This window comes from Bufo bufo, chromosome 5 (assembly GCF_905171765.1).
Source record: "Bufo bufo chromosome 5, aBufBuf1.1, whole genome shotgun sequence".
Lineage (NCBI taxonomy): Eukaryota > Metazoa > Chordata > Amphibia > Anura > Bufonidae > Bufo > Bufo bufo.
The window spans coordinates 450,075,523-450,100,820 of record NC_053393.1 but is presented as its reverse complement, the minus strand read 5'-3'; the positions used below and the strand labels follow the sequence as shown (position 1 = coordinate 450,100,820).

Genomic DNA, 25,298 nt, shown 5'->3' with positions numbered 1-25,298 from the left:
GGACATGAGCAGATGTATAGCTCCCAGGACTTATAGGTGGTGACAGAATCCCTTTAATCATATACATAAATATGATAATTTGGGGCAGGGTAATGAGCCCCGTCCTCCACACCATAGAGCAAAGTGTGCAGAAACTGCATGTGTATGGAAAATGTAATAAAAAGTTCGTGAAAGAAAAAAGAAAAGAAACCCTCCCTGAAATGAGAAGTGCACCTCCCTGAAATGAGTTTTTGCAGGTTGGGATGTCTGAGAAACGGAAACAAAAAACGGAACGGATCCGTGAAAAACGGACCGCAAAACACTGAAAAAGCCATACGGTCGTGTGCAGGAGGCCTTATTCTTCAATTCTTTTTCACATTTGTGATCAAAATCCAATGGCGTCCGTGCGGAAAAACGCAACACTGAACATAATTGCAAACAAAACTGGTTGAACCTTATGGGAGCACTCTGGTCCTGTAAGTGGCGACACTGCCCATTATGGCGACAAGGTATTAAAGAGCAGTACTTGCTGCAAAACCAAAAAGCGGTAAAAAATTATCTATAATGCAGAAGCATTATTATTCACTATGGACAAAACAGCTAATGCAACTAAACCCATCATGTAAATAATAAATCACCCATGAAAGGGCAGATATGTATTATTGTATCCTGAGCTATGCATTACAAGCCATGAAATGGGCCTAATTATAAAATCCATAAATCACCCTGAATAGCAGCATCAGACGACGCTGACTGACGGCCATACATCTCAATATCAACCTTCCTCTCAGAATCCCCCAGCTATATACTGACGGGAAAGAGTGGAGGCACTGGGAGGGGCCTAGAGATGGACCAATCACGCGCTACAATGCATACAAGGCGGTACGGATCAGCCAATAGCGGGCTAGCTTCCATACAGACCCAGGAAGAGTGTCTCCTCTCTGGATGTGCTCTTGTCATTGTTTAGCGAGTAGTTGAGTCAGAAGGAGCAGCGTCCACACAGCAATGGCACAGCCCGGGCACCCAAGGCCAGTGTGACGGCTACACCCAGGGGCCCACTGCCGGAGAGCCCGACCGCTGGTAAGACTTCTCCATTGGTGCCTGATCCAGCCACATCGTTTATTCCTTGTTTTACAGCTGTTTGCATCTTAACTAGAGAATTAGTTGACATCAGGTCTAGTGTTCCAGAATAATGGAAAGTAAGTGCAGTCAGCATATAGTGTCACTGAGCACAAGTGGTACTTGTAGTGCTCCAGCCTTAGAATATACAGGGCATGTAGTGCTCCAGCCTTAGAATATACAGGGCATGTAGTGCTCCAGCCTTAGAATATACAGGGCATGTAGTGCTCCAGCCTTAGAATATACAGGGCATGTAGTGCTCCAGCCTTAGAATATACAGGGCATGTAGTGCTCCAGCCTTAGAATATACAGGGCATGTAGTGCTCCAGCCTTAGAATATACAGGGCATGTAGTGCTCCAGCCTTAGAATATACAGGGCATGTAGTGCTCCAGCCTTAGAATATACAGGGCATGTAGTGCTCCAGCCTTAGAATATACAGGGCATGTAGTGCTCCAGCCTTAGAATATACAGGGCATGTAGTGCTCCAGCCTTAGAATATACAGGGCATGTAGTGCTCCAGCCTTAGAATATACAGGGCATGTAGTGCTCCAGCCTTAGAATATACAGGGCATGTAGTGCTCCAGCCTTAGTATATACAGGGCATGTAGTGCTCCAGCCTTAGAATATACAGGGCATGTAGTGCTCCAGCCTTAGAATATACAGGGCATGTAGTGCTCCAGCCTTAGAATATACAGGGCCTGTAGTGCTCCAGCCTTAGAATATACAGGGCATGTAGCGCTCCAGCCTCCTGGTATACACTGCATGCCAGCGCCATGTGTGTATATATATATATATATATATATATATATATATATATATTACACAATCGGCATTGATGGTTGATGTTGCTTATCATTGTTATAAGTGATATGATGAGTCATAAATGTGGTGCAGTTTAGGGAGAGATACTGCCGGACAGGTGCCGAGAGCCTCTCAGCGTGCTATATTAGGGCAGACTGGCAGAGGAGGCAGCTTGGATTACTCCTAACCTTTACTTATTAGGGTACTTTCACACTAGTGTTTTTGTTTTACGGTATTGAGTTCCGTCACAGGAGCTCAATACCAGAAAAAAACTGATCAGTTTTATCCTAATGCATTCTCAATAGAGAGCATTCCGTTCAGGATGCATCAGTTCAGTCCCTCTTAGGGCTCTTTCACACTTGCGTTGTTGGGATCCGGCGTGCACTTCCGTTGCCGGAGGTGCCCGCCGGATCCGGAAAAACGCAAGTGTACTGAAAGCATTTGAAGACGGAACCGTCTTCCAAATGCTTTCAGTGTTACTATGGCACCCAGGATGCTATTAAAGTCCTGGTTGCCATAGTAGGAGCGGGGGAGCGGTATACTTACCGTCCGTGCGGCTCCCCGGGCGCTCCAGAATGACGTCAGAGCGCCCCATGCGCATGGATGACGTGATCCATGCGATCACGTGATCCATGCGCTTGGGGCGCCCTGACGTCACTCTGGAGCGCCCGGGGAGCCGCACGGACGGTAAGTATACTGCTCCCCCGCTCCCCACTACACTTTACCATGGCTGCCAGGACTTTAGCGTCCCGGCAGCCATGGTAACCACTCTGAAAAAGCTAAATGTTGGCTCCGGCAATGCGCCGAAACGACGTTTAGCTTAAGGCCGGATCCGGATCAATGCCTTCCAATGGGCATTAATTCCGGATCCGGCCTTGCGGCAAGTGTTCCGGATTTTTGGTCGGAGCAAAAAGCGCAGCATGCTGCGGTATTTTCTCCGGCCAAAAAACGTTCCGTTCCGGAACTGAAGACATCCTGATGCATCCTGAACGGATTTCTCTCCATTCAGAATGCATTAGGATAATCCTGATCAGGATTCTTCCGGCATAGAGCCCCGACGACGGAACTCTATGCCGGAAGACAAGAACGCAGGTGTGAAAGAGCCCTAACGTTTCTTTGCCGGAGAAAATACCGCAGCATGCCGCAGTTTTCTCTCAGGCCAAAAATCCTGAACACTTGCCGGAATGTCGGATCTGGCATTAATTTCCATTGAAATGCATTGATGCCGGCCCCAAGTGTTCTGGCAAAATGGATCCGGTTTTGCGTTCTGTGTATGCGCAGACCTTTAAAAATGAGGAAAATAAATACCGGATCCGTTTTTCCGGATGACAACCGGAAAGACTGATCCGGTAATGCAATGCATTTGTGAGACAGATCCGGATCCGTCTTACAAATGCATCCGTTTGCGTCTGGATTGCCGGATCCGGCAGGCAGTTCCGGCGACGGAACTGCCTGCCGGAATCCTCTGCCGCAAGTGTGAAAGTACCCTTAGTCCCCTTTCACACGGGCGAGTATTCTGCACGGATGCGATGCGTGAGTTGAACGCATTGCACCCGCACTGAATACCGACCCGTTCATTTCTATGGGGCCGTTCACATGAGCGATGATTTTCATGCATCACTTGTGCGTTGCGTGAAAATCGCAGCATGCTCTATATTCTGCGTTTTTCACGCAACGCAGGCCCCATAGAAGTGAATGGGGTTGCATGAAAATCGCAAGCATCCGCAAACAAGTGCGGATGCGGTGCGATTTTCACGCACGGTTGCTAGGAGACGATCGGGATAAAGACCCGATCATTATTATTTTCCCTTATAACTTGATCGTGGCCCGGCATCTCCTTCTGTCTCCTTTGCTGAACAGGACCTGTGGTGAGCATTAATTACAGGTAAAGGACCTTTGGTGACGTCACTCCGGTCATCACATGATCCATCTCATGATCTTTTACCATGGTGATGGATCATGTGATGACCGGAGTGACGTCACCAAAGGTCCTTTAACCCCTCCAGCGCTAGTTTACTATGCAGTCTGTATTCAGAATGTTATTATTTTCCCTTATAAGGCTACTTTCACACATGCGTTTTTCTTTTCCAGCACTGAGTTCCGTCACAGGGGCTCTATACCGGAAAAGAACTGATCAGTTTTATCCCCATGCATTCTGAACGGAGAGTAATCCGTTCAGTTTGCATCAGGATGTCTTCAGTTCAGTCGTTTTGACTGATCAGGCAAAAGAGAAAACCGCAGCATGCTACGGTTTTCTCTCCGGCGAAAAAAACTGAAGACTTGCCTGAATGCCGGATCCGGCATTTTTTCCCATATGAATGTATTAGTGCCGGATCCGGCATTCAGAATGCCGGATCCGGCATTCAGAATGCAGGATCCGTCCTTCCGGCCTGCGCATGCGCAGACCGATAAAAATGTGAAAAAATGTACAAGACGGATCCGTCTGTCCGCATGACAAGCGGAGGGACAGATCCGTCCTTGCAATGCATTTGTGAGACGGATCCGCATCCGGATCCGTCTCTCAAATGCTTTCAGTCAGCGGCAGATCAGCGGATCCGGCGGGCAGTTCCGACGATGGAACTGCCCGCCGGATCACACTGCCGCAAGTGTGAAAGTAGCCTAACTATGTTATAAGGGGAAATAACACAATCTACAGAACACCGATCCCAAGCCCGAACTTCTGTGAAGAAGTTCGGGTTTGGGTACCAAACATGTGCGATTTTTCTCACGCGAGTGCAAAACGCATTACAATGTTTTGCACTCGCGCGGAAAAATCGCGGGTGTTCCCCGCAGTCAATCACTGTGTGGCAGTGTGTCGAGAAAATAAGTGGAGGACCTAGAAAGTGTCGGAATGCGAGTGGCATGGAATCGGCGTACTATTGTTTCCTTATTTATTTATTTTTTAACCCATAATGACCTTTTTGAAAAATATTTTACCTGCTGGACAGCCCCTTTAATAGTAACTCACTATTATGTATTGAGGCCTGTCACAGTAAGGCTACTTTCCCACTAGCGCTCGGGGCTCCGCTTGTGAGTTCCGTTTGAAGGCTCTCACAAGCGGCCCCGAACGGATCCGTCCAGCCCCAATGCATTCTGAGTGGATGCGGATCCGCTCAGAATGCATCAGTTTGGCACCGTTTGGCCTCCGCTCCGCTCAGCAGGCGGACACCCGAACGCAGCTTGCAGCGTTTTCGTGTCCGCCTGGCCGTGCGGAGCCAAACGGATCCGTCCAGACTTACAATGCAAGTCAATGGAGACGGATCCGTTTGACATTGACACAATATGGTGCAATTTCAAACGGATCCGTCCCCCATTGACTTTCAATGTAAAGTCAGGAGTCTCTATTAATATACCATCAGATCGGAGTTTTCTCCAATCCGATGGTATATTTTAACTTGAAGCGTCCCCATCACCGTGAAACTCAGATCCGACAGTATATTCTAACACAGAGGCGTTCCCATGGTGATGGGGACGCTTCAAGTTAGAATATACTGAGAACTGTGTACATGACTGCCCCCTGCTGCCTGGCAGATGCCAGGCAGCAGGGGGCAGACCCCCCCCCCCCTCCATTTAACTTATTGGTGGCCAGTGCGGCCCCCCCCTCCCTCCCCAGTATTAATTGTAACCAATGCGGCCCCCCTCCCTATATATACATCGGTGGCCAGTGCGGATTCCCAGTATTAAATATGACCAGTGCGGCCTCCCCCTCCCTCCCTCCCCAGTATTAAATATGACCAGTGCGGCCTCCCCCTCCCTCCCTCCCCAGTATTAAATATGACCAGTGCGGCCTCCCCCTCCCTCTATATTCATTGGTGGCCCGGCCAGTGCAGATTCCAAGTATTGTGACCAGTGCGGCCTCCCCTCTTCCCCCCCCCCCCCACTAATTAAAATCACCCCCCCCATTATTGGTGGCAGCGGAGAGTACCGATCGGAGTCCCAGTTTAAATCTCTGGGGCTCCGATCGGTTGCCATGGCAGCCAAGACGCTATTGCAGTCTTGGCTGCCATGGTTACTTAGCAACAAATACAAGCATTATACTTACCTGAAGAGCTGCGATGTCTGTGTCCGGCCGGGAGCTCCTCCTACTGGTAAGTGAAAGGTCTGTGCTATAGGCAATGCACCGCACAGACCTTTCACTTACCAGTAGGAGGAGCTCCCAGCCGGACACAGACATCGCAGCTCTTCAGGTAAGTATAATGCTTGTATTTGTTGCTAAGTAACCATGGCAGCCAAGACTGCAATAGCGTCTTGGCTGCCATGGTAACCGATCGGAGCCCCAGCGATTTAAACTGGGACTCTGATCGGTACTCTCCGCTGCCACCAATGATTGGGGGGGGTGATTTTAATTAAGGGGGGGGGGGAAGAGGGGAGGCCGCACTGGTCACAATACTTGGAATCCGCACTGGCCGGGCCACCAATGAATATAGAGGGAGGGGGAGGCCGCACTGGTCATATTTAATACTGGGGAGGGAGGGAGGGGGAGGCCGCACTGGTCATATTTAATACTGGGGAGGGAGGGAGGGGGAGGCCGCACTGGTCATATTTAATACTGGGGAGGGAGGGAGGGGGAGGCCGCACTGGTCATATTTAATACTGGGGAGGGAGGGAGGGGGAGGCCGCACTGGTCATATTTAATACTGGGAATCCGCACTGGCCACCGATGTGTGTGTGTGTGTATATATATATATATATATATATATATATATATATATATATGTATATGAGGGGGGCCACACTGGTTACAATTGATACTGGGGAGGGAGAGGGGGGGCGCACTGGCCACCAATAAGTTAAATACAGGAGGGGGGGGTCTGCCCCCTGCTGCCTGGCAGCATCTGCCAGGCAGCAGGGGGCAGTCATGTACACAGTTCTCAGTATATTCTAACTTGAAGCGTCCCCATCACCATGGGAACGCTTCTGTGTTTAGAATATACTGTCGGATCTGAGTTTTCCGAAGTGAAAAATCAGATCTGAAATAAACAGTTATGCAAACGGATCCGTTCTGAACGGATGCAAGCGTTTGCATTATAGGAGCGGATCCGTCTGTGCAGACACCAGACTGTGAAAGTAGCCTAATGCATGTTCACACTGTGTTTTGTACTCCATTAGGGTGCCTGCACACAATGCGGATTATGTGCGTTTTTTCCATGCGAATTTTCATGCGGAAAAACCACTGCGTAGTACAGTACTAGCGAAGTGTATAAGATGAAACAAATCTCATGTACACTTTGCTTTTTTCCTTAGGTCCAGAAATTGACCTGCTGTGCGGATTTAGAAATCTGTAGTATGTCAATTGTGTGGATCTCACCCTTTTCCGGTGGGCAAATGAGTTCTGCGGAAAATCTGCGCCAAAAACTGCACAAAAAATGTATGGATTTCATGTGGGTTTTCTGCACATAAATCTTCACCATGTGCAGCCATTCTTAGACCTCATGCACACGGCTGTTGTGCGGCCTGCAAACGGCGGGTCGGCAATCCACGGCCACTGGCCGTGTGCACACCGCATCACGGATGCGGACCCGCTCACTTGAATGGGTCCGCAATTCCGGAGATGCAGAACAGAGTCACGGAACTGAACACCGGAAGCACTATGGAGTGCTTCCGTGGTGTTTCTTTCCGTTGTTCCGCACCGCCCAAAAAATATGACGTCATTTTTTTTGTGGTGCGGACGGACCACGGACCCATTCAAGTTGAATGGGTCCGGCCCAAAAATCTAAATCTATTTTACATGAAAGAAAAAAAAAAAAAACTGATGAGCACATTGCAAATTAATGATGTCCCAGTGGGACTAGTACCTGGTCATTATAGGTAAAACTGTAGTATAAATTACTCCAAAAATGCCTTTTTGAAGAGAAGTAAGCTGTTTCTTCATTTATGTAGCAGGACGTTTCTTAATATCCCTTTTATAAACGTTTAGTTGGCTCCCTCCCAGAGCTGTAATATATTGAAAGTCCGTTCCCTGTAGGTAAGTGAAGAAATGTGTAAGGACAAAAGGACTTTGAGGCCCCCTAACCTAACGGAGGCGAGTGGATAGGAATAAAGGCTTTATAGCAGAGATTATGGTTGTCCGTTCAGCAGTTAAATCATTAAACAAGCTTTACTTCTTTCAGCACAAATCCAGCCGTCACCATAAATGGAACAGAATGTGAGAGCACAACTGTAGGTGACATAATAAAGATTATTTGATCAAATTACGCTTTAGTTCTGCTCATGGCACATTGAGAAAAATGCCCATTTTCAGTTCAATGTGCCCTGCAGTGACCAAGTTTGGTCAAAACCATAGTTATGAATGTCACTCTACAAATATTAAGGGTGTATTATATCATATGATGCAAATATTAATGGTGTATCACATTCTGTGATGCAAATTTTATTGAGATAGCTATTGAATATTCATTGTCATATCGTACAACACTTGAATATCCGAGCATTTTATACCTATTTTTTTTTAGTCTTTTATCATTATTATTTTATCTGTATGTACAATAAATTTTGTGATTTGAACCCATCCATTATGTTCCATATGTTGTGTGCCAGTCTTCTAGTACTGGATATTATATGCATTTTTTGAAGCGTGAATCAACATAGATCTGAGCACCTCTCCGTGATTGTGAGGAAGTGAGCTATTTCCCTGGTATTTTCACTTAGTTATGAATGTGTTTTCTCAGGCATAATAAGTTTTAAACAGGCTCTGTCATTTTCGACAAAATTTGAATAAATCAATAGTACAAGTGAATATAAGAAACTTTGTAATATATCTTATCAAAGAAAAAGTCCTGTTTATAAGCCTCTCCTTGTCCTCCCCACACCTCCAGCAATGATCGCTCTCTTTCACTGTAAACATTTGTCTTGAGAGACAAGACAGACTGTCAGCTCACTGAAGGATCAGGTTATGTGCTGCCCATATAAATCTAAAAAGTGAGAAGGGGATGGATGAGGGGCGTGAACTGCTGGAGGGAGACAGAGACGTGGATACACAGAAGCTGCTTCTGGCTCTAGTAATCCATCTCACCCCTGTGCTGGATTAACAGCTACACTGGTCATTTCTGCTGTATAATGTCCTTCATGCGGATGCTGCTTTCAAAGGTGTGCTAAGAGAGATAGAAAACATGACCTCTTGTTCGCTGTGTATGGGAGGCATCATAGCAGCTAGTCTCTACCCCTCTGGAGTGGAGCTCAGGGTGATAATTAGAGATTGAACCTGCAGAGTTTAAAACTTGTGATAAATGCAGAATATAGGTCATATAATGGCCCGAAATAGTGCTATTGCTCATGTACACAGACATGATGACTTATGCTGATGGCACCTGACATGACAGGTGCACTTTAAGGTGACCATATTCCAGGGCTTGACAAATTTCCTTGGAATCTAGGAGCCGGCTAAAAAAGTTAGGAGCCAGGCGGAGCCGCATCATAAAATCTATATTGCGATATAATTTTAAGCCTGTGCGATATGCGATATATATCGCGATATATTGTTTTCTATATTTGGGGGGGGTGTTTAAACTTTTTTTTTTTTTTTACTTTTTATTTAATAACTATTAGCCTCCTTAACGGCTAGAACCCTTGTCATAGTCACCCTAATAGAGCTCTATTAGGGTGAATAGGACTTTACACTCTCCCTGCTGCCCTGTGCTTTGTGCACACAACAGCAGGGAGCTGACCATGGCAGCAGCCTCTCATGTGCCCCTCCAGCCTCTGATCGGCCCCTCCAGCCTCTCCCTATTATCAGCCCCCTCAGGTAACAAACCCACCCCCCCTCCCTCCCCAGTATTAATCATTGGTGGCAGTGGCCTCAGGGTCTCCCCCCCCCCCCCCCCCATCATTGGTGGCAGTGGGCAAATTCCGATCGGAGTCCCAGCAGTGTAATGCTGGGGCTCCGATCGGTTACCATGGCAGCCAGGACGCTACTGAAGTCCTGGCTGCGATGGTATGTTAGTGAGCAGCATTATACTCACGTGAGCCGTGATCGCCGGGAGATCCTTCTTCTCATAGGACTGTGCGGCGCATTGCTAATGCTATAAGCATTAGCAATGAGCCGCACAGACAGAAGATGGAGCGCCCGGATGACTCCTGGATGCCATGGTAACCGATCGGAGCCCCAGCATTACACTGCTAACTGCCCACTGCCACCAATGCAGACAAACATTCCCAGCACCCGACATCTGACAGGACGCTGTGATCCGCGCGATTAACCCCTCCTCCTCCTACTCTGTTCTCATTGGTGGTCAGCGGCAGCCGCGCACAGTGGGGAGGGAGGGACTCCTCTCCTTCTCCACTGTGCCAGCTCAAGAAACCATGGTGCGCGCCGAGAGCGCATCTTTGAAAATGGGCTGACAAATACCCAAGCGCCAGGACCAAATTCCTGGTCGCCATGGCGACCTGGCGCCTGGGATTTGTCGAGCCCTGCCATATTCTAAGAGCTTCCATTATTCATTTATACTCATTTATAGTCGGTATTGTACCACTTTTGTCTAGAATGACCCCCATTTCTTAGCTCTTGTTTGTATATATAATGGTGTGCAGCCATTTTGTTATTTGTAATTATGTTTGCTTCATGGATATGCACCTGTGATTCTGAAGGTTTTAGTCTAAATTTTCTTGAAATATATTGGGGGTGGCACCCCTTTTGGACTGAACACAGCCATCTACCTGGGACTTCTGAGCAGAGTACGTTTGTAGCTGGTTCCTACACTGCCCTGAATATTGTATTCTTAAATAAGTACAAAGTGAGGCAGTATATTTAGTGATAGGGACCTAACTGCGGAAGCCACCTTGACGCCTGGTAGATGGGCCCGATGCGCTAAGAGCTTCCATTATTCATTTATACTCATTTATAGTCGGTATTGTACCACTTTTATCTAGAATGACCCCCATTTCTTAGCTCTATTGTTTGTATATATAATGGTGTGCAGCCATTTTGTTTTTTGTACATATTCTTTAACCACCTCCGGACCGCCTAACGCAGGATCGCGTTCCGGAGGTGGCAGCGCTGCGCAGAGTCACGCATATACGCGTCATCTCGCGAGACGCGAGATTTCCTGTGAACGCGCGCGCGCTCACAGGAACGGAAGGTAAGAGAGTTGATCTCCAGCCTGCCAGCGGCGATCGTTCGCTGGCAGGCTGGAGATGTGTTTTTTTTAACCCCTAACAGGTATATTAGACGCTGTTTTGATAACCGCGTCTAATATACCTGCTACCTGGTCCTCTGGTGGTCCCCTTTGTTTGGATCGACCACCAGAGGACACAGGTAGCTCAGTAAAGTAGCACCAAGCACCACTACACTACACTACACCCACCCCCGTCACTTATTAACCCCTGATCACCCCTGATCACCCTATATAGACTCCCTGATCACCCCCCTGTCATTGATTACACCCCTGTCATTGATCAACCCCCTGTAAAGCTCCATTCAGATGTCCGCATGATTTTTACGGATCCACTGATAGATGGATCGGATACGCAAAACGCATACGGACGTCTGAATGAAGCCTTACAGGGGCGTGATCAATGACTGTGGTTATCACCCCATATAGACTCCCTGATCACCCCCCCTGTCATTGATCACCCCCCCCTGTCATTGATCACCCCCCCCCCTGTCATTGATCACCCCCCCCCCTGTCATTGATCACCCCCCCTGTCATTGATCACCCCCCCTGTCACCATATCCCTCACGGAATCCAAATGCGTAAAATTTTTTAGACATTTATATTCCAGACTTCTTCTCACGCTTTAGGGCCCCTAGAATGCCAGGGCAGTATAAATACCCCACATGTGACCCCATTTCGGAAAGAAGACACCCCCAGGTATTCCGTGAGGGGCATATTGAGTCCATGAAAGATGAAAATTTTTGTCCCAAGTTAGCGGAAAGGGAGACTTTGTGAGAAAAAAATTAAAAAAATCAATTTCCGCTAACTTGTGCCAAAAAAAAAAAAAATAATTCTATGAACTCGCCATGCCCCTCATTGAATACCTTGGGGTGTCTTCTTTCCAAAATGGGGTCACATGTGGGGTATTTATACTGCCCTGGCATTCTAGGGGCCCCAAAGCGTGAGAAGAAGTCTGGTATCCAAATGTCTAAAAATGCCCTCCTAAAAGGAATTTGGGCACCTTTGCGCATCTAGGCTGCAAAAAAGTGTCACACATCTGGTATCGCCGTACTCAGGAGAAGTTGGGGAATGTGTTTTGGGGTGTCTTTTTACATATACCCATGCTGGGTGAGATAAATATCTTGGTCAAATGCCAACTTTGTATAAAAAAATGGGAAAAGTTGTCTTTTGCCAAGATATTTCTCTCACCCAGCATGGGCATATGTAAAAAGACACCCTAAAACACATTCCTCAACTTCTCCTGAATACAGAGATACCAGATGTGTGGCACTTTTTTGCAGCCTAGGTGGGCAAAGGGGCCCATATTCCAAAGAGCACCTTTCGGATTTCACTGGTCATTTTTTACAGAATTTGATTTCAAACTCCTTACCACACATTTGGGCCCTTAGAATGCCAGGGCAGTATAACTACCCCACAAGTGATCCCATTTTGGAAAGAAGACACCCCAAGGTATTTCGTGATGGGCATAGTGAGTTCATAGAACTTTTTATTTTTTGTCACAAGTTAGTGGAATATGAGACTTTGTAAGAAAAAAAAAAAAAAGAAAAAAATCATCATTTTCCGCTAACTTGTGACAAAAAATAAAAAGTTCTATGAACTCACTATGCCCATCAGCGAATACCTTAGGGTGTATACTTTCCGAAATGGGGTCATTTGTGGGGTGTTTGTATTGTCTGGGCATTGTAGAACCTCAGGAAACATGACAGGTGCTCAGAAAGTCAGAGCTGCTTCAAAAAGCGGAAATTCACATTTTTGTACCATAGTTTGTAAACGCTATAACTTTTACCCAAACCATTTTTTTTTTTACCCAAACATTTTTTTTTTATCAAAGACATGTAGAACAATAAATTTAGAGCAAAATTTATATATGGATCTCGTTTTTTTTGCAAAATTTTACAACTGAAAGTGAAAAATGTTTTGTTTTTTTTTTTGCAAAAAAATCGTTAAATTTCTATTAATAACAAAAAAAGTAAAAATGTCAGCAGCAATGAAATACCACCAAATGAAAGCTCTATTAGTGAGAAGAAAAGGAGGTAAAATTCATTTGGGTGGTAAGTTGCATGACCGAGCAATAAACGGTGAAAGTAGTGTAGGTCAGAAGTGTAAAAAGTGGCCTGGTCTTTCAGGGTGTTTAAGCACTGGGGGCTGAGGTGGTTAAACAGCTATTCTTCCCAATCACTCCCCTAGCCTACCTGGTCAGCAATATATATTACTGGATAACCCCTTTTGTGGTGAATGTTGTGCACTTTTGCATATAGTACTGCAGATGTAGTTATTGGACCCTAAGGGGGACTAAAATGAAGATAGTTTTGTGATACTTACCTTTTTGGTGGCTTAATGTTAGGCCTATTAGTGATTTCATTGTTGTACATAGCACCACCACATACAGATTAAGAACTAAGTGTGGTGAATTTTCTCTTGCACATAGACAGCGTATACACTAGACCAGCAAATGCACTTGCATGTGCTAAGAGTGGTACGCCTATGTGTGGTTCAGTGAACTTCCACTGAGCGAGTGCGCATGCATCTGTTGTGGCGCTCCCGGATTAGGTCATACCAGATTAGTGCAGATCATTAACAAGGTTTGACATTACCTTGCTTTGAGTATTGGGGCACATAATGAATTGAACCAATGCAGTTGTTGGAATAACACAACCTGACATGCGCAATAAAGGGGTTGTCGCAACTCGCCGTTACTAAGGCCAGATGAGACTAAGTGCCAACCACCAGGTGGCCAGTAAACAGCGGAGCGCCAAACCTCCTATGCACTCCAGGGTCTCCCTTGTGGGGGTTAAAATGTCGCTACTGTACCATGGGTGAATAAAGCCATTCTTATTTGGTGAATTTCTGGAGTGTGCTTTTATACCAGTTTTTCCCTTGCTACATGCAACACTATTTCTCTCATCAAATCTGACTGAATTGCCTACGGAGTATCCATATTGACCTAGTAACTGTGAAAATATATCATAGGTCAGTACAGAGGTCCAAGGAGGCATCCACCGTACCAATAGGAAAGCATTTCAGCATTAATATGCAAGAAGTTACTTTACTAAGGCTGAGTTCACATTGGAGTTCTCTGTTTTCATTGTTCTGCAGCAGTGCTGGATCTGGCAGCTAACGGAAACTAACAGACTGACCCCACTGATTATAATGGGTCCCGTCAGGTTTCCACTAGTGAGTCTCATACAAAATAGTCCTGCACGAAGGCTTAATTTGTACACCATTTTTTTTCAGAATCTACAACAGAGCCTCCGATGCAGAGGTGAGCAAGAGGCTACTTTCTCCACATGGTTGTAGTGGCCAGAGGCCACCTCACCGGGCCGGATGGGGACTAGGGGACCTGTATTATGGGGATGTGGATCTGCATCTAGCAGACATTTCGGGTAGTTTCACATACAGAGTTTTGTGGAAGCGTTCCACTGCAGTTTTTGATGCAATGTTTTGAGTGAAAGTCAGAAGTGGAACCAGCAAGAAGGAGACCTATACTTCCTTCCTTTATCTTCCCCATTCTTTTTGAATTGACTTGGTCTAATAAAAAAGTGCATCAAAAACTCTAGTGGTGTTTAGCGTACGCCTAGAAGTATAAATTATTTAGGGACAAACTTTTTAATATATATTACTTATTTAGATTTTTTTTCTGGGTTGTGATCCTGTGAACCCTTTTCTTCAGAAACATTCTTACGTTCTTTTTTTGTCTTTCAGATGCGACTTGATTTTTGAGGAAGAGAAAGTCATTAAAATGAATTGTACAAGTGACTGTGTCCACTCCAGTTTTCTTTATTGCGTGTAACGCCTTGAAAAGAAGTACATTTCTAGTGCAAGCTGAACAGAGGTTGAAATAACATGTATTTAACATTCTCCAGAAAGTCAGTATCTCAGAAACTGAGTATTTTACTACTTGCCTTTGGATTCATTTGGGGACTCATGTTGCTACGATACACCATTCAGTATCCCAGACACCAGAGCAGCACTGAGCTCCGAGAACAGATCTTAGACCTCAGCAGAAGATACGTGAAAGCCTTGGCTGAAGAAAATAAAAACCTTGTCAATGGAGGGAGCGGAGGCTCCATGGCAGGATATGGTAAGTTGTGCAGAAGATGAAAACATTCCTGTTTTATTTTTTTTATTCGCTTACATTTGGTAATACTTTCTATAGCTTGATTTAAGCAGAGATATTGACATACTGTATATAATTTGAAAGTATGGAAATAGCTTGCAGATTTTTCTCCGCAGGTGCTCTAGTACAATGCAAACAGAGTAAAGTCTAGCACTCCTTTATGACCGGTTAAAATATCACCACTGAAATTTGCGTTACAAATTTCAGACTACAGGTGACAAATCGTATATATAATTTATAGGGCATCTGTCAGCAGATTTATACCTATGATACTGGCTGACCTGCTGCATGTGCGCTTGGCAGCTGAAAGCATCTGTATTGGTGCCATGTTCATATGGCTGAGAAAAATGATGCCTATGCTGAGAAAAATTAAGTTTTAATATAAATTAATATATATACAAATGAGTCTCTAGGAGCAACGGGGGCGTTGCTGTTACACCTAGAGGCTCAGCTCTCTCAGAAACTGCTACTCTCTCTGCACTGTGACAGGGCCAGGAAGGCATAATGACGTTTACACTGTGTCAAAGTGCAGAGGTTGAGGCAGTTGCAGAGAGAGCAGAGCCTCTAGGTGTAACGGCAATGCCCACATTGCACCTAGATACTCATTTTCATTTATTAAGACTTAATCTCAGCAATGAGGGAAAATGTGAAGGTGGGACCAACACAGATGCCTTCAGCTGCCATGAGCGCATGCAGCAAGTAAGATGTCCTTTAAGAACTTCTAGTGCATAAGAGGAATTCAGTGGAAGTGATTGTACGATGCCTTGAAGTTTTAACAGATCAGGATGGAGTGCTGGAGTCCGTTTACCCTGAATTATAATTTCATTTGGCAAGAGCGATTCTCATTTTACCCTTACTGTGCATATGGTGAACGATGTACAATAAGAGAAAGCAGCAGTGCCCAGCTCTCAGGTGGAGAGGTCATTTGACCAATTTAGCACGGATGTGGGTGGTATTCAAACCCTGCAGTAATTCCCGAAACGGACTTAGGATCCAGCAAATAAATAAATAAAAATGTCTTTATTTCTTCCATAAAAGCATGTACAAAGGTCCCTCCTGTACATGAGATCTTATAATTACTGCGTGGTAATTATAACATCTCATGTACAAGAGGGACCTTTGTACATGCTTTTAAAGGGAGTCTTTCACCTAAACTGACCAATATAGAACACTAACACCATGATCTGCATTATAGTCCCCATATTGGAATGCTACTTACTATATAGCTGTCTGTTGCTTATTTTCGCTAAAAAACACTTTTTTATTCAATATGTTAATTAGGTTCTGAAGGTGCCCAGGGGCGGCGTTCAAGCGACCGGTGCCCAGGCCCCTCGTCGCTTTTCATATGAAACCCCTCCCCTTCCACCCCTCTGGCCCACCCTAGGCTCTAAAGAAATCCAGCGCCGTTCACAAGATTCGCTGCGCCTGCGCACTTCATTGCCCATTATGGGCAGAGGCACAAGGCCGACTAGATGTACGGGCCGCCACATGCGCTTTAAACGCTCTTGTGCCTCTGCCCATAATGGAGAATAAAGTGCGCAGGTGCGGCGAATATTGAAGAAACTAGGGCGGGCCAGAGGGGTGAAAGGGGATGTGTTTCATATGAAAAGCGACGAGGGGCCTGGCACTGGCCGCTTTAACACTGCCCCTGGGCACCTTCAGAACCTAATTAACATATTGAATAAAAGTGTTTTTTAGCGAAAATAAACGACTGACAGCTATACGGTAAGTAGCATTCAAATATGGGGACTATAATGCAGAACATGGTGTTAGTGTTCTATAATGGTCAGTTTAGGTGGAAGAAACAAAGTACTATGTACAATGCATTTTATAAAGTCTTCAGAAGCTCCCTTTTTTTTCACCATTTATGTTGCAGCCCTGTGCTAATGTAAAAAAAAACCCCCCCCCCCCCCCCCCCCATCATTCTGCACTCAATACCCGGTAATGACAAAGTGAAAACAAAGGGGGTCATTTATCAAACTGGTGTACCGTACAACTGGCTTAGTTGCCCATAGCAACCAATCAGATCCCTCTTTTTATTGTCCAAAATGAAATGTGGAATCCGATTGGTTGCTATGGACAACTAAGCCAGATCTACTTTAAACCAGTTTGATAAATGACCCCCAAAATGTTTGAAATCTATGCTAATTTATTGAAAAGGAAAAACTAAAATATTGCATTGACATAAGTATTCAGACCCTTTACTCAGGACTTAGTTGAAGCACCTTTGGCAGTAATTACAGCAGAGGGGTGTTCAATTAAGGTAAAGTAAAAGCTCTGGCTGGGCCACTCAAGGACATTCACAGAGTTGTCCCTAAGCCGCTCCTGTATTGTCTGCGCTGTGTCCTTCTGTGTCTTGTTGGAAGTTGAACCCTCGGTCCGGTCTTGGGTCCAGAGCATTCTGGGTCAGGTTTACATTAGGAATACCTCTGTACTTTGCTCCATTTAGCTTTTCTCTCAACAATGACCAGTCTTCCTGTCCCAGCCGCTGAAAAACACCCTCACAGAACAATGCTGCCACACCCATACTTCACCGTAGGGATGGTATTGGGCACTACCTTGTTTCCTACAAACATGATGCTTAAAATTGAGGTAGAAAATTTCAATCTTAGTTTGATCAGACCAGAGAATCTTGTTTTTCGGTCTTGAGTCTTTTAGGTGCTTATTTGCAGATGGGCTTTCATGTGCTTTATTACTGAGGAGAGGCTTGTTTCTGGACAGTTTGCCATAAAGCCCATAGTGGTGGAGTGCTGCAGTGATCTTTTGTAAGTTTCTCCTATCTGCACACAGGATCTTTGGAGCTCAGAGTGACGTTGGGTTCTTGGTCACCTCTGTTAACAAGGCCCTTCTTCCCCGATTAATTCGTTTGCTGGGGAGGCTAGCTCTAGACCAGAGGTGGGCAAACTTTTTGACTCGTGGGCCACAATGGGTTCATATATTGGACCAAGAGTAGATGGATGGGGCGTTTGTGTGAATTAATATAATTTAAATTTAAATTTCGTAGCATTAAAGTTTAGTTTAATTCAAGGTAGAAAAGCATAAAAAGGCATCAAAGTCTGGAGTTAGCTTTGTTGTTGCAATTCGCAGAATAGATACTGTACCAGTATATAGGTCCCCCATAGTGCCCCCCATAATGTGCCAGTATATAGGGCCCCCATAGTGCTTACCCTCTTCTCCATAGTGCCCCCCCATATTGTGCCACTAAATAGGGCCCCCATAGTGCTTCCCCTCTTCTCCATAGTGCCCCCCCATATTGTGCCAGTATATGTGGCCCCCATAGTGCCCCCCCCATATTTTGGCAGTATATAGGGCCCCCATAGTGCTTCCCCTCTTCTCCAGTTTGCCCATCACTGCTCTAGACTTATGGAGGCCATTTTGCTCTTTGGAAATTTTGCCCCATAAGACGCATTTTGTTCCCCCCAAAAGGGAATGAAGTCTGATTTGATGGTAAATGGGAAGGGGCAGAAGAAGCCAGTTGCCAGTCCCCGAAGAGCATGGCTTCCGACTTAGTGCAGTTGACTTTGGCCCCTGAAGCTTGTCCGAACTCCTCGCAGGTCTGAACGAGTGCATTAACCGAACGCTGATCAGCGCAGAAGACTGTCATGTCGTCCATGTACAGTGAGCACTTGACCTCGTAGTGTCCTGGTGCGGTGATTGATCTGATCTCTCCATTCTGCCGGATAGACTCTGCAACGAGTTCTATAACGCACACAAAGAGGTTAAAAAGGGCGGCCTTGTCTGACCCCAGAGAGTACAGGGTAGGGGTCAGTCTTCCAGCCGTTCACCAGCACCGTGCTGCAAATGTCAAGGTACATCAGGTTAACAAACGAACAGAACCTCCTGCCTAGACCCAGCTTGCGCAAAGCCTTGCCCATGAATTCATGAGACACTCGGTCAAAGCCTTCTCCTGATCGAGGCTGACCAGGGCCGCGTGTACATGGCGGTCTTTGTATTGTACCGTGTCTCTCATGAGACCTAGGCTGTCTGCAATCCAGCGGCCAGGAATGCCGCAGGTCTCATCCGGGTGGACGATTCTGCCGATGGCAACCTTCAACCGGTTGGCTAGCACCTTGGCGAGGATCTTGTAGTCCATGTTCAGGAGAGAGATGGGATGCAAGTTTTTTAAGTCACATCTCTTCCCCCTTACGCTTATACAAGATCGTGATAATTCCTTCCATCAACGATGGGGGCATTCTACCCTCCACCACCATCTCCTCATAGAGTTCCAGCAGGTCCGGGCAGATCAGATCCCCCAGCGCTACATAGAGCTCCGTTGGCAGACTCACTACCTGGGGTCCTGCCAGACCTAAAGGATCTACCGGCAGAGAGCACCTCCCCCATCGTCAGAGGGTCATCCATTGCCGCCGCACCTGCAGGGTCAAGATGGTTAGTGATACCTGACAGGAATTTATCGGCGGCTTTCGGGTCTGTGTTCTTCAGGGAGTAGAGGTTGCTGTAGTAGTCTGTGACAACTCCCATCACTTCCTCCTTCCCTGATCTTATGTTGCCATCCTTGTCTCGAAGTTCGTTCGGGGGCGTGTGGCTGGTGTGGAGTTTCCTGAAAATGAACGAGTTACACTTCTCACCCTTCTCCAGGTTCTCCACTTTGGAGCACGGGAGCGTTGCCAGGGGCAGTTGTCTGCTTACCTTCCTGGTCACCGCCGGAGTTGAGGCTGGGGTTCCCACTGGCCGGAGCTCTGGCATCGACGACTGCCCAGGTGCGTTCCCTCCTCGGGCAGCCCTTGTAGACGTGGGAGGCCAGACCGCACAGATTGCATACCGTCTTCTTGGTGCAGTCCTTGAAGTCGTGCCCTGCCACATGACAAATCCTGCAGGTGTCCTCCTTGCAGTCCTTCATCTGGTGGACCTTCTTGCTGCATTTCCTGCAGACCTGCGGCATATCTGGGTAGTAGATGAAGGCCGAAGAGTTGCCCAAGGAGAATGACTGACTGTGGCAGGTGCTGTACGCCATCCAGGTCTGAAGGGTCTTTGTTGAGGCGGACGATGACAGACCACTTGTCGGCCCAGAAGCAGTTTCCGTCCAAGATGTGGGTGGGATCCCTCACCACTGTGCAGAATCGCTTCAGGAAGGTGACTATGTCCTTGCCTGTGATTTGTGGATTCCGCATAGAGATGATCACTCTCCTTTCTTCCCTCTGTATTGGGCAGATGCACAAAGCGCCTGAAAGGGGATTCCTGTCTCGCTGCTTTGACTATCTCCCAGTACCTTTTGCAGATGGCCACAGAACATCCCTGCAAAGAACGAACGGATGCTCACCACTTCTGGCTTTGGAGTCAAAATCAAGGAGTCCCCAGTCAAAAGGTTATATAAATTAGAAACATCTGTCCATGAAGGAGCAAGGACCATACATGACCACCACACATGAAGCATGGTACCCGGCACTGGACCACATCTCCAACAAAGGCTGTATTCCTCTGTAAAGGAGATCTGCAGCTCTTTTGCCCATTTCACAAAAGCTGGTTTATTAGACTCCCGTTCTCAACAATTGCCCCTCAACAAACATAAATGAGTGAGATCCATTGGGTGGGAACAATTAACGAAAAGCACAGCTTTTCAAATTGAGTGAGCATGGACCGTGCAAAGGACCCAGAAGGAAGAGATGTTAAGAAGCTCCTTAACTGAAAGTATCGGAGCAATGCTCCTGGTGTAGTATTCTTGCCAGAGAGAAAATCAGGTAGAGGTCTAAGACTACCATCCTTTTAAAACCTTTCGTAATCTAGCTATAGAGTCAGTTGAAGAAGAGCTTCGACAAGGTGGCTGTAAAAAGCGGGTTACCCACTAAAGGCAAGAGAGGTCCTGGAGTGGAACTAAGGTTGGATTGCAAGGCAAAACCTCTCCATGCAGAATACAGCGATTCCAGCAGCGTAGACAAAGTGATATTTGTCCGAGAAGCCTCCCTCAGCACCCAAAAGATCACCTGGGCTTGGACCGTGTCCTCAGTGTGTTCCATCTGGACCTAGAGTTTTAGTCTTATGGTATAAGATATCAATATGCATTTGCTTATAGTGCCCCTGTAAGATGTACGCATTGCACCCGCACTGAATCCAGACCCATTCATTTCTATGGGGCTGTGCACATGAACGGTGATTTTTCACGCATCACTTGTGCGTTGCATGAAAATCGCAGCATGCTTTATAGTGTGCGTTTTTCACGCAACACAGGCCACATAGAAGTGAATGGGGCGGCGTGAAAATCGCAAGCAAGTGCGGATGCAGGTCGATTTTTACTCATGGTTTCTAGGTGACTATCGGGATGGGGACCCGATCTTTATTTTTTTCTCTTATAACAGAGGAGAAGGTTAATTAATAACAGAGGAGAAGGTTAATTAATATAAAAAATAAGTCAGACGTCATATAGAAGATGACAATCTCTTTCTAAAAAAGCTAAAAACAGCCCTGTCCCTCACATGGATCCAGCGATCTCCCCATTAATTTTTCCAATTACTCTGCTAGATTTATTTTCAAGAGGACCACTCGCCACTCCTGACATGCCTGTTTTAAAGGGGAATTCCCATCTCTGACAATGGGGGCATATTGCTAGTATAAGTCCCCATTGTCTGATAAGTGTGGGTCCCACCTCTGGGACCTGCATCTATCTCGTAAACTGAGTCGGCAAAGTGCTCTGCTATTTTTGGCAGCCCCATAGAAATGAATGGAGGGTGGCCGTGCGTGTGCGGTGTGCCCTCCTTCACTTTGCCGGCTCAGTTTACCAGATAGGTGTGGGTCCCACATCTGAGACCCGCACCTATCAGACAATGGGAGCTTATACTAGTGATATGCCCCTATTGTCTGAGATGAGACAACCCCTTTTAATAGCTGCATCCATTCCCCATGTAATAACGATTCTGGATCATCTATTCTTATGTCTATGTTGTGCTGTTCCTTTGCTATTTCTACTAGAAGTTTTGAATTAATTGCTAGAAGTCTGCAGTTAGGCCCCTTTCACACAAGCGATTTTCCCGCACGAATGCAATGCGGAATGTGAAAGCATAGCACCCGCACTGAATCCTGACCCATTCATTTCACTGGGTCTGTGCACATGAGCATTTTTTTTCCACACATCAGTTCTGCGTTGCGTTAAAAACGCGGCATGTTCTATATTGTGTTTTTCACGCAGGTGCGGATGTAGTGCGTTTTTCACTGATGGTTGCTAAGAGATGTTGTTTGTAAACCTTCAGTTTTTTTAATCACGTGTGTGAAAAACGCATTGCATCTGCGCGGAAAAAACTGAACGCAATCGAGGACAAATCTGACTGAACTTGCTTGCAAAATGGTGCGATTTCACTGAACGCATCTGCACCTAATCCGTATCGTTCATGTGAAAAAGGCCTAAGGGTACAGAGGGGAGGTAACCAGTCTCACTCTATCCAGTCAGTGCTGCCATTGTCAGACTGTGCAGGTACACATGCCCAAACTGGGGTTTTGTACCTGAAAATGTTTAGGCCTCTTTCACATGGGCGTTGCAGGAAAATGTGCGGGTGCGTTGCGGGAACACCCGTGATTTTTCCGCGCGAGTGCAAAACATTGTAATGCGTTTTGCACTCGTGTGAGAAAAATCGTGCGTGTTTGGTACCCGAACTTCTTCACAGAAGTTCGGGCTTGGGATCGGTGTTCTGTAAATAGTATTATTTTCCCTTATAACATGGTTATAAGGGAAAATAATAGCATTCTGAATACAGAATGCTTAGTAGGTGATCAATTGAGGGTTAAAAAAAAATAAAAAAATTAACTCACCTTCTCCTCTTGTTCGCGTAGTTCCTGATGAGCTGTGGGCTAAAGGACCTTTGGTGACGTCAGATCACATGTTACATCACCGTGGTGATGGACCATGTGATTGGAGCATGTGATCTGACGTCACCACAGGTCCTAGCCGATAGTTCATCTTTTGAGAAGTAAAGAAGAGACCGGGAACTTCGCGAACAAGAGAAGAAGGTGAGTTAATTTTTTTATTTTTTTTTTAACCCCTCCAGCGCTAGTTTACTATGCATTCTGTATTCAGAATGCTATTATTTCCCCTTATAACCATGTTATAAGGGAAAATAATACAGTGTATAGACTGTCGCCTAGCAACCATGCGGGAAAATCGCACCGCATCCGCACTTGCTTGCGGATGCTTGCGATTTTCACGCAACCCCATTCACTTCTATGGGGCCTGCGTTGCGTGAAAAACGCAGAATATAGAGCATGCTGCGATTTTCACGCAACACATAAGTGATGCGTGAAAATCACCGCTCATCTGAACAGCCCCATAGAAATGAATGGGTCGGTATTCAGTGCGGGTGCAATGCGTTCACCTCACGCATCGCATCCGCGCGGAATACTCGCCCGTATGAAAGGGGCCTTAGAGTTTTCCTAAAGGAGAGACAGAGTCCTGTCAGTTAGAATTTTCAAATCGGTCCGCATTACGGAGATGGTTCGCAGCAAGGTCATGAGGACGATATTCTGGCACTTTAGAAATTCATAGCTATCAGCCAAGAACATATCATAATCCTTGCAGATAAAATCCTTTCATTTCGAAGTTGCTTTTTCTTTCTTCTGAACCTCTGTCTCCAGGAACTGCTGAAGAAATCAAAGACCATAATTTAATAAGAAATTTATACCAAGAAAGGAAAATGCATACAACCATGTGCAAGCTGTTTGCCAGGAAGCGCTAAGCCCAGTTTAAAGGGGTTCTCTCGGAATAATTTTAAAATGACTGTCAGCAACCTGTCCTAGAATGTGAGCAGTACCAGTTGCCACCATTTGCAGAGCTGTCTGGGGGAGGGGAGGGGGGCACGGGTTAGGGTCATGGCCTCACTACAATGCTCTACAATAGATGGTAATGATGCGATCCCGCCTGTGATATGTTATATGGTATCTGTCTGACAGGAAAACTCGCCAATATGTGGTATATGCAAGTGCCAAAGCGTATTGTGTAATGAGGCCCTGCCCCCTAGGCAGGTCAGCGAGTGGAGGCAACCAGTGCTGCTCGCATTTTAGGACGGGTTGCCAGAGGCCATTTTAAATAATTCCCAAAGAACCCCTTTAAATGGTGTGAAGCTTCACCTGAAACATGCCCACCTAAGGAACTTAGACTAAAAGGTGTCTTTTTAATAGACTCCCTCTTCTTATAATATTGATCTACTCAGGAAAATACTTAACTAAAAAGCCCTTTACATGGGCCGAAAATCTTAAAGATAGTCGCTAACGAGTGTTCATAGGAACGCTCGTTAGCGATTATCTGCCGGTGTACACATGTACCGTTGATTACCCGATGAATCCAATCATTTTGTGCGTACACAAAAATCGCTGTTTGCGCGCACCAGATCGTGCTGTGTAAACACAATCCACTGCCGGCAAAAGAGTCAGTATGGGTACAAGCGATGGTGTTAGCGATCGCCCCTCCCCATACTCTGGAGGAGATCTGTCTGCAAATGCAATGGTCTCCTCCACCAGTGATCAGCAGATTGTCGGGAAGGAACACCTCCTTCCCGATAATCTGCTGCTCTGTCGTCCTGTGTAAAGGGACCTTCAGAAACGCTGAAAAAGAAATGCGCCTCTGGTCCTCCAACATGTGTTATGGATGCTATGTCAGAGTCCCAAAAGGGGAGGAAGGGAAAAGTGCATTAGTGCAAACAAACTAAACACACAATAGCAGGCTGCAGCAGCTTCAAAGGTTCACAAACTAGTACATGTTAATGCATGCACTACAAGGCAATCAAAGAGGTCCAGCATAAAGAATAGAGAACAGAAACCTTACAAGAAGCAAAGCAGAAGTCTACACAGGGCACGAAAAGACACGGGGAAGGAGGGGCTAGGTTTCCTCAAATTACCTATTGTTTACATCATGTTTTTTATGTTTAACACCTTTTTTAAAGAATTTTTTTTAATTTTTCATGTCAATATCTAGATTTACACAAAACCCATAAAATCCTTCAGTTTTTGCACTGGCCCCCAAGTCTAATAAGTGCCACTTCTTGGTCTGTATAGATTACTTTACTGCAGTAATATATTATTCTAATGCTGCCTGTAATGGTATCATCTCTGTGTATAGATAAGACAGGATCCTCCATTCACAATAGGTAATTGTCAGAGCTCATCTATTCTTTCCTTGTACTTTGCACAGGTCACAGAACATGCCTAGAAAACTGTCCCATAGAAGTCACTGAGG

At 45.9% G+C, this 25,298-nt stretch overlaps 1 protein-coding gene across 1 annotated transcript in view; it reads left to right on the top strand.

The window, feature by feature from the left end:
* The first annotated feature begins 940 nt into the window (after positions 1 to 940).
* CCDC126 (coiled-coil domain containing 126) overlaps positions 941 to 25,298 on the top strand; it is a 39,530-nt gene continuing 15,172 nt past the window's right edge. The window contains exons 1-2 of the mRNA XM_040433653.1: positions 941 to 1,059; positions 14,713 to 15,091. Coding sequence (XP_040289587.1) covers positions 14,854 to 15,091 — 238 coding nt within the window. The 5' untranslated portion in view covers positions 941 to 1,059; positions 14,713 to 14,853. The remainder of the gene's footprint in view (positions 1,060 to 14,712; positions 15,092 to 25,298) is intronic.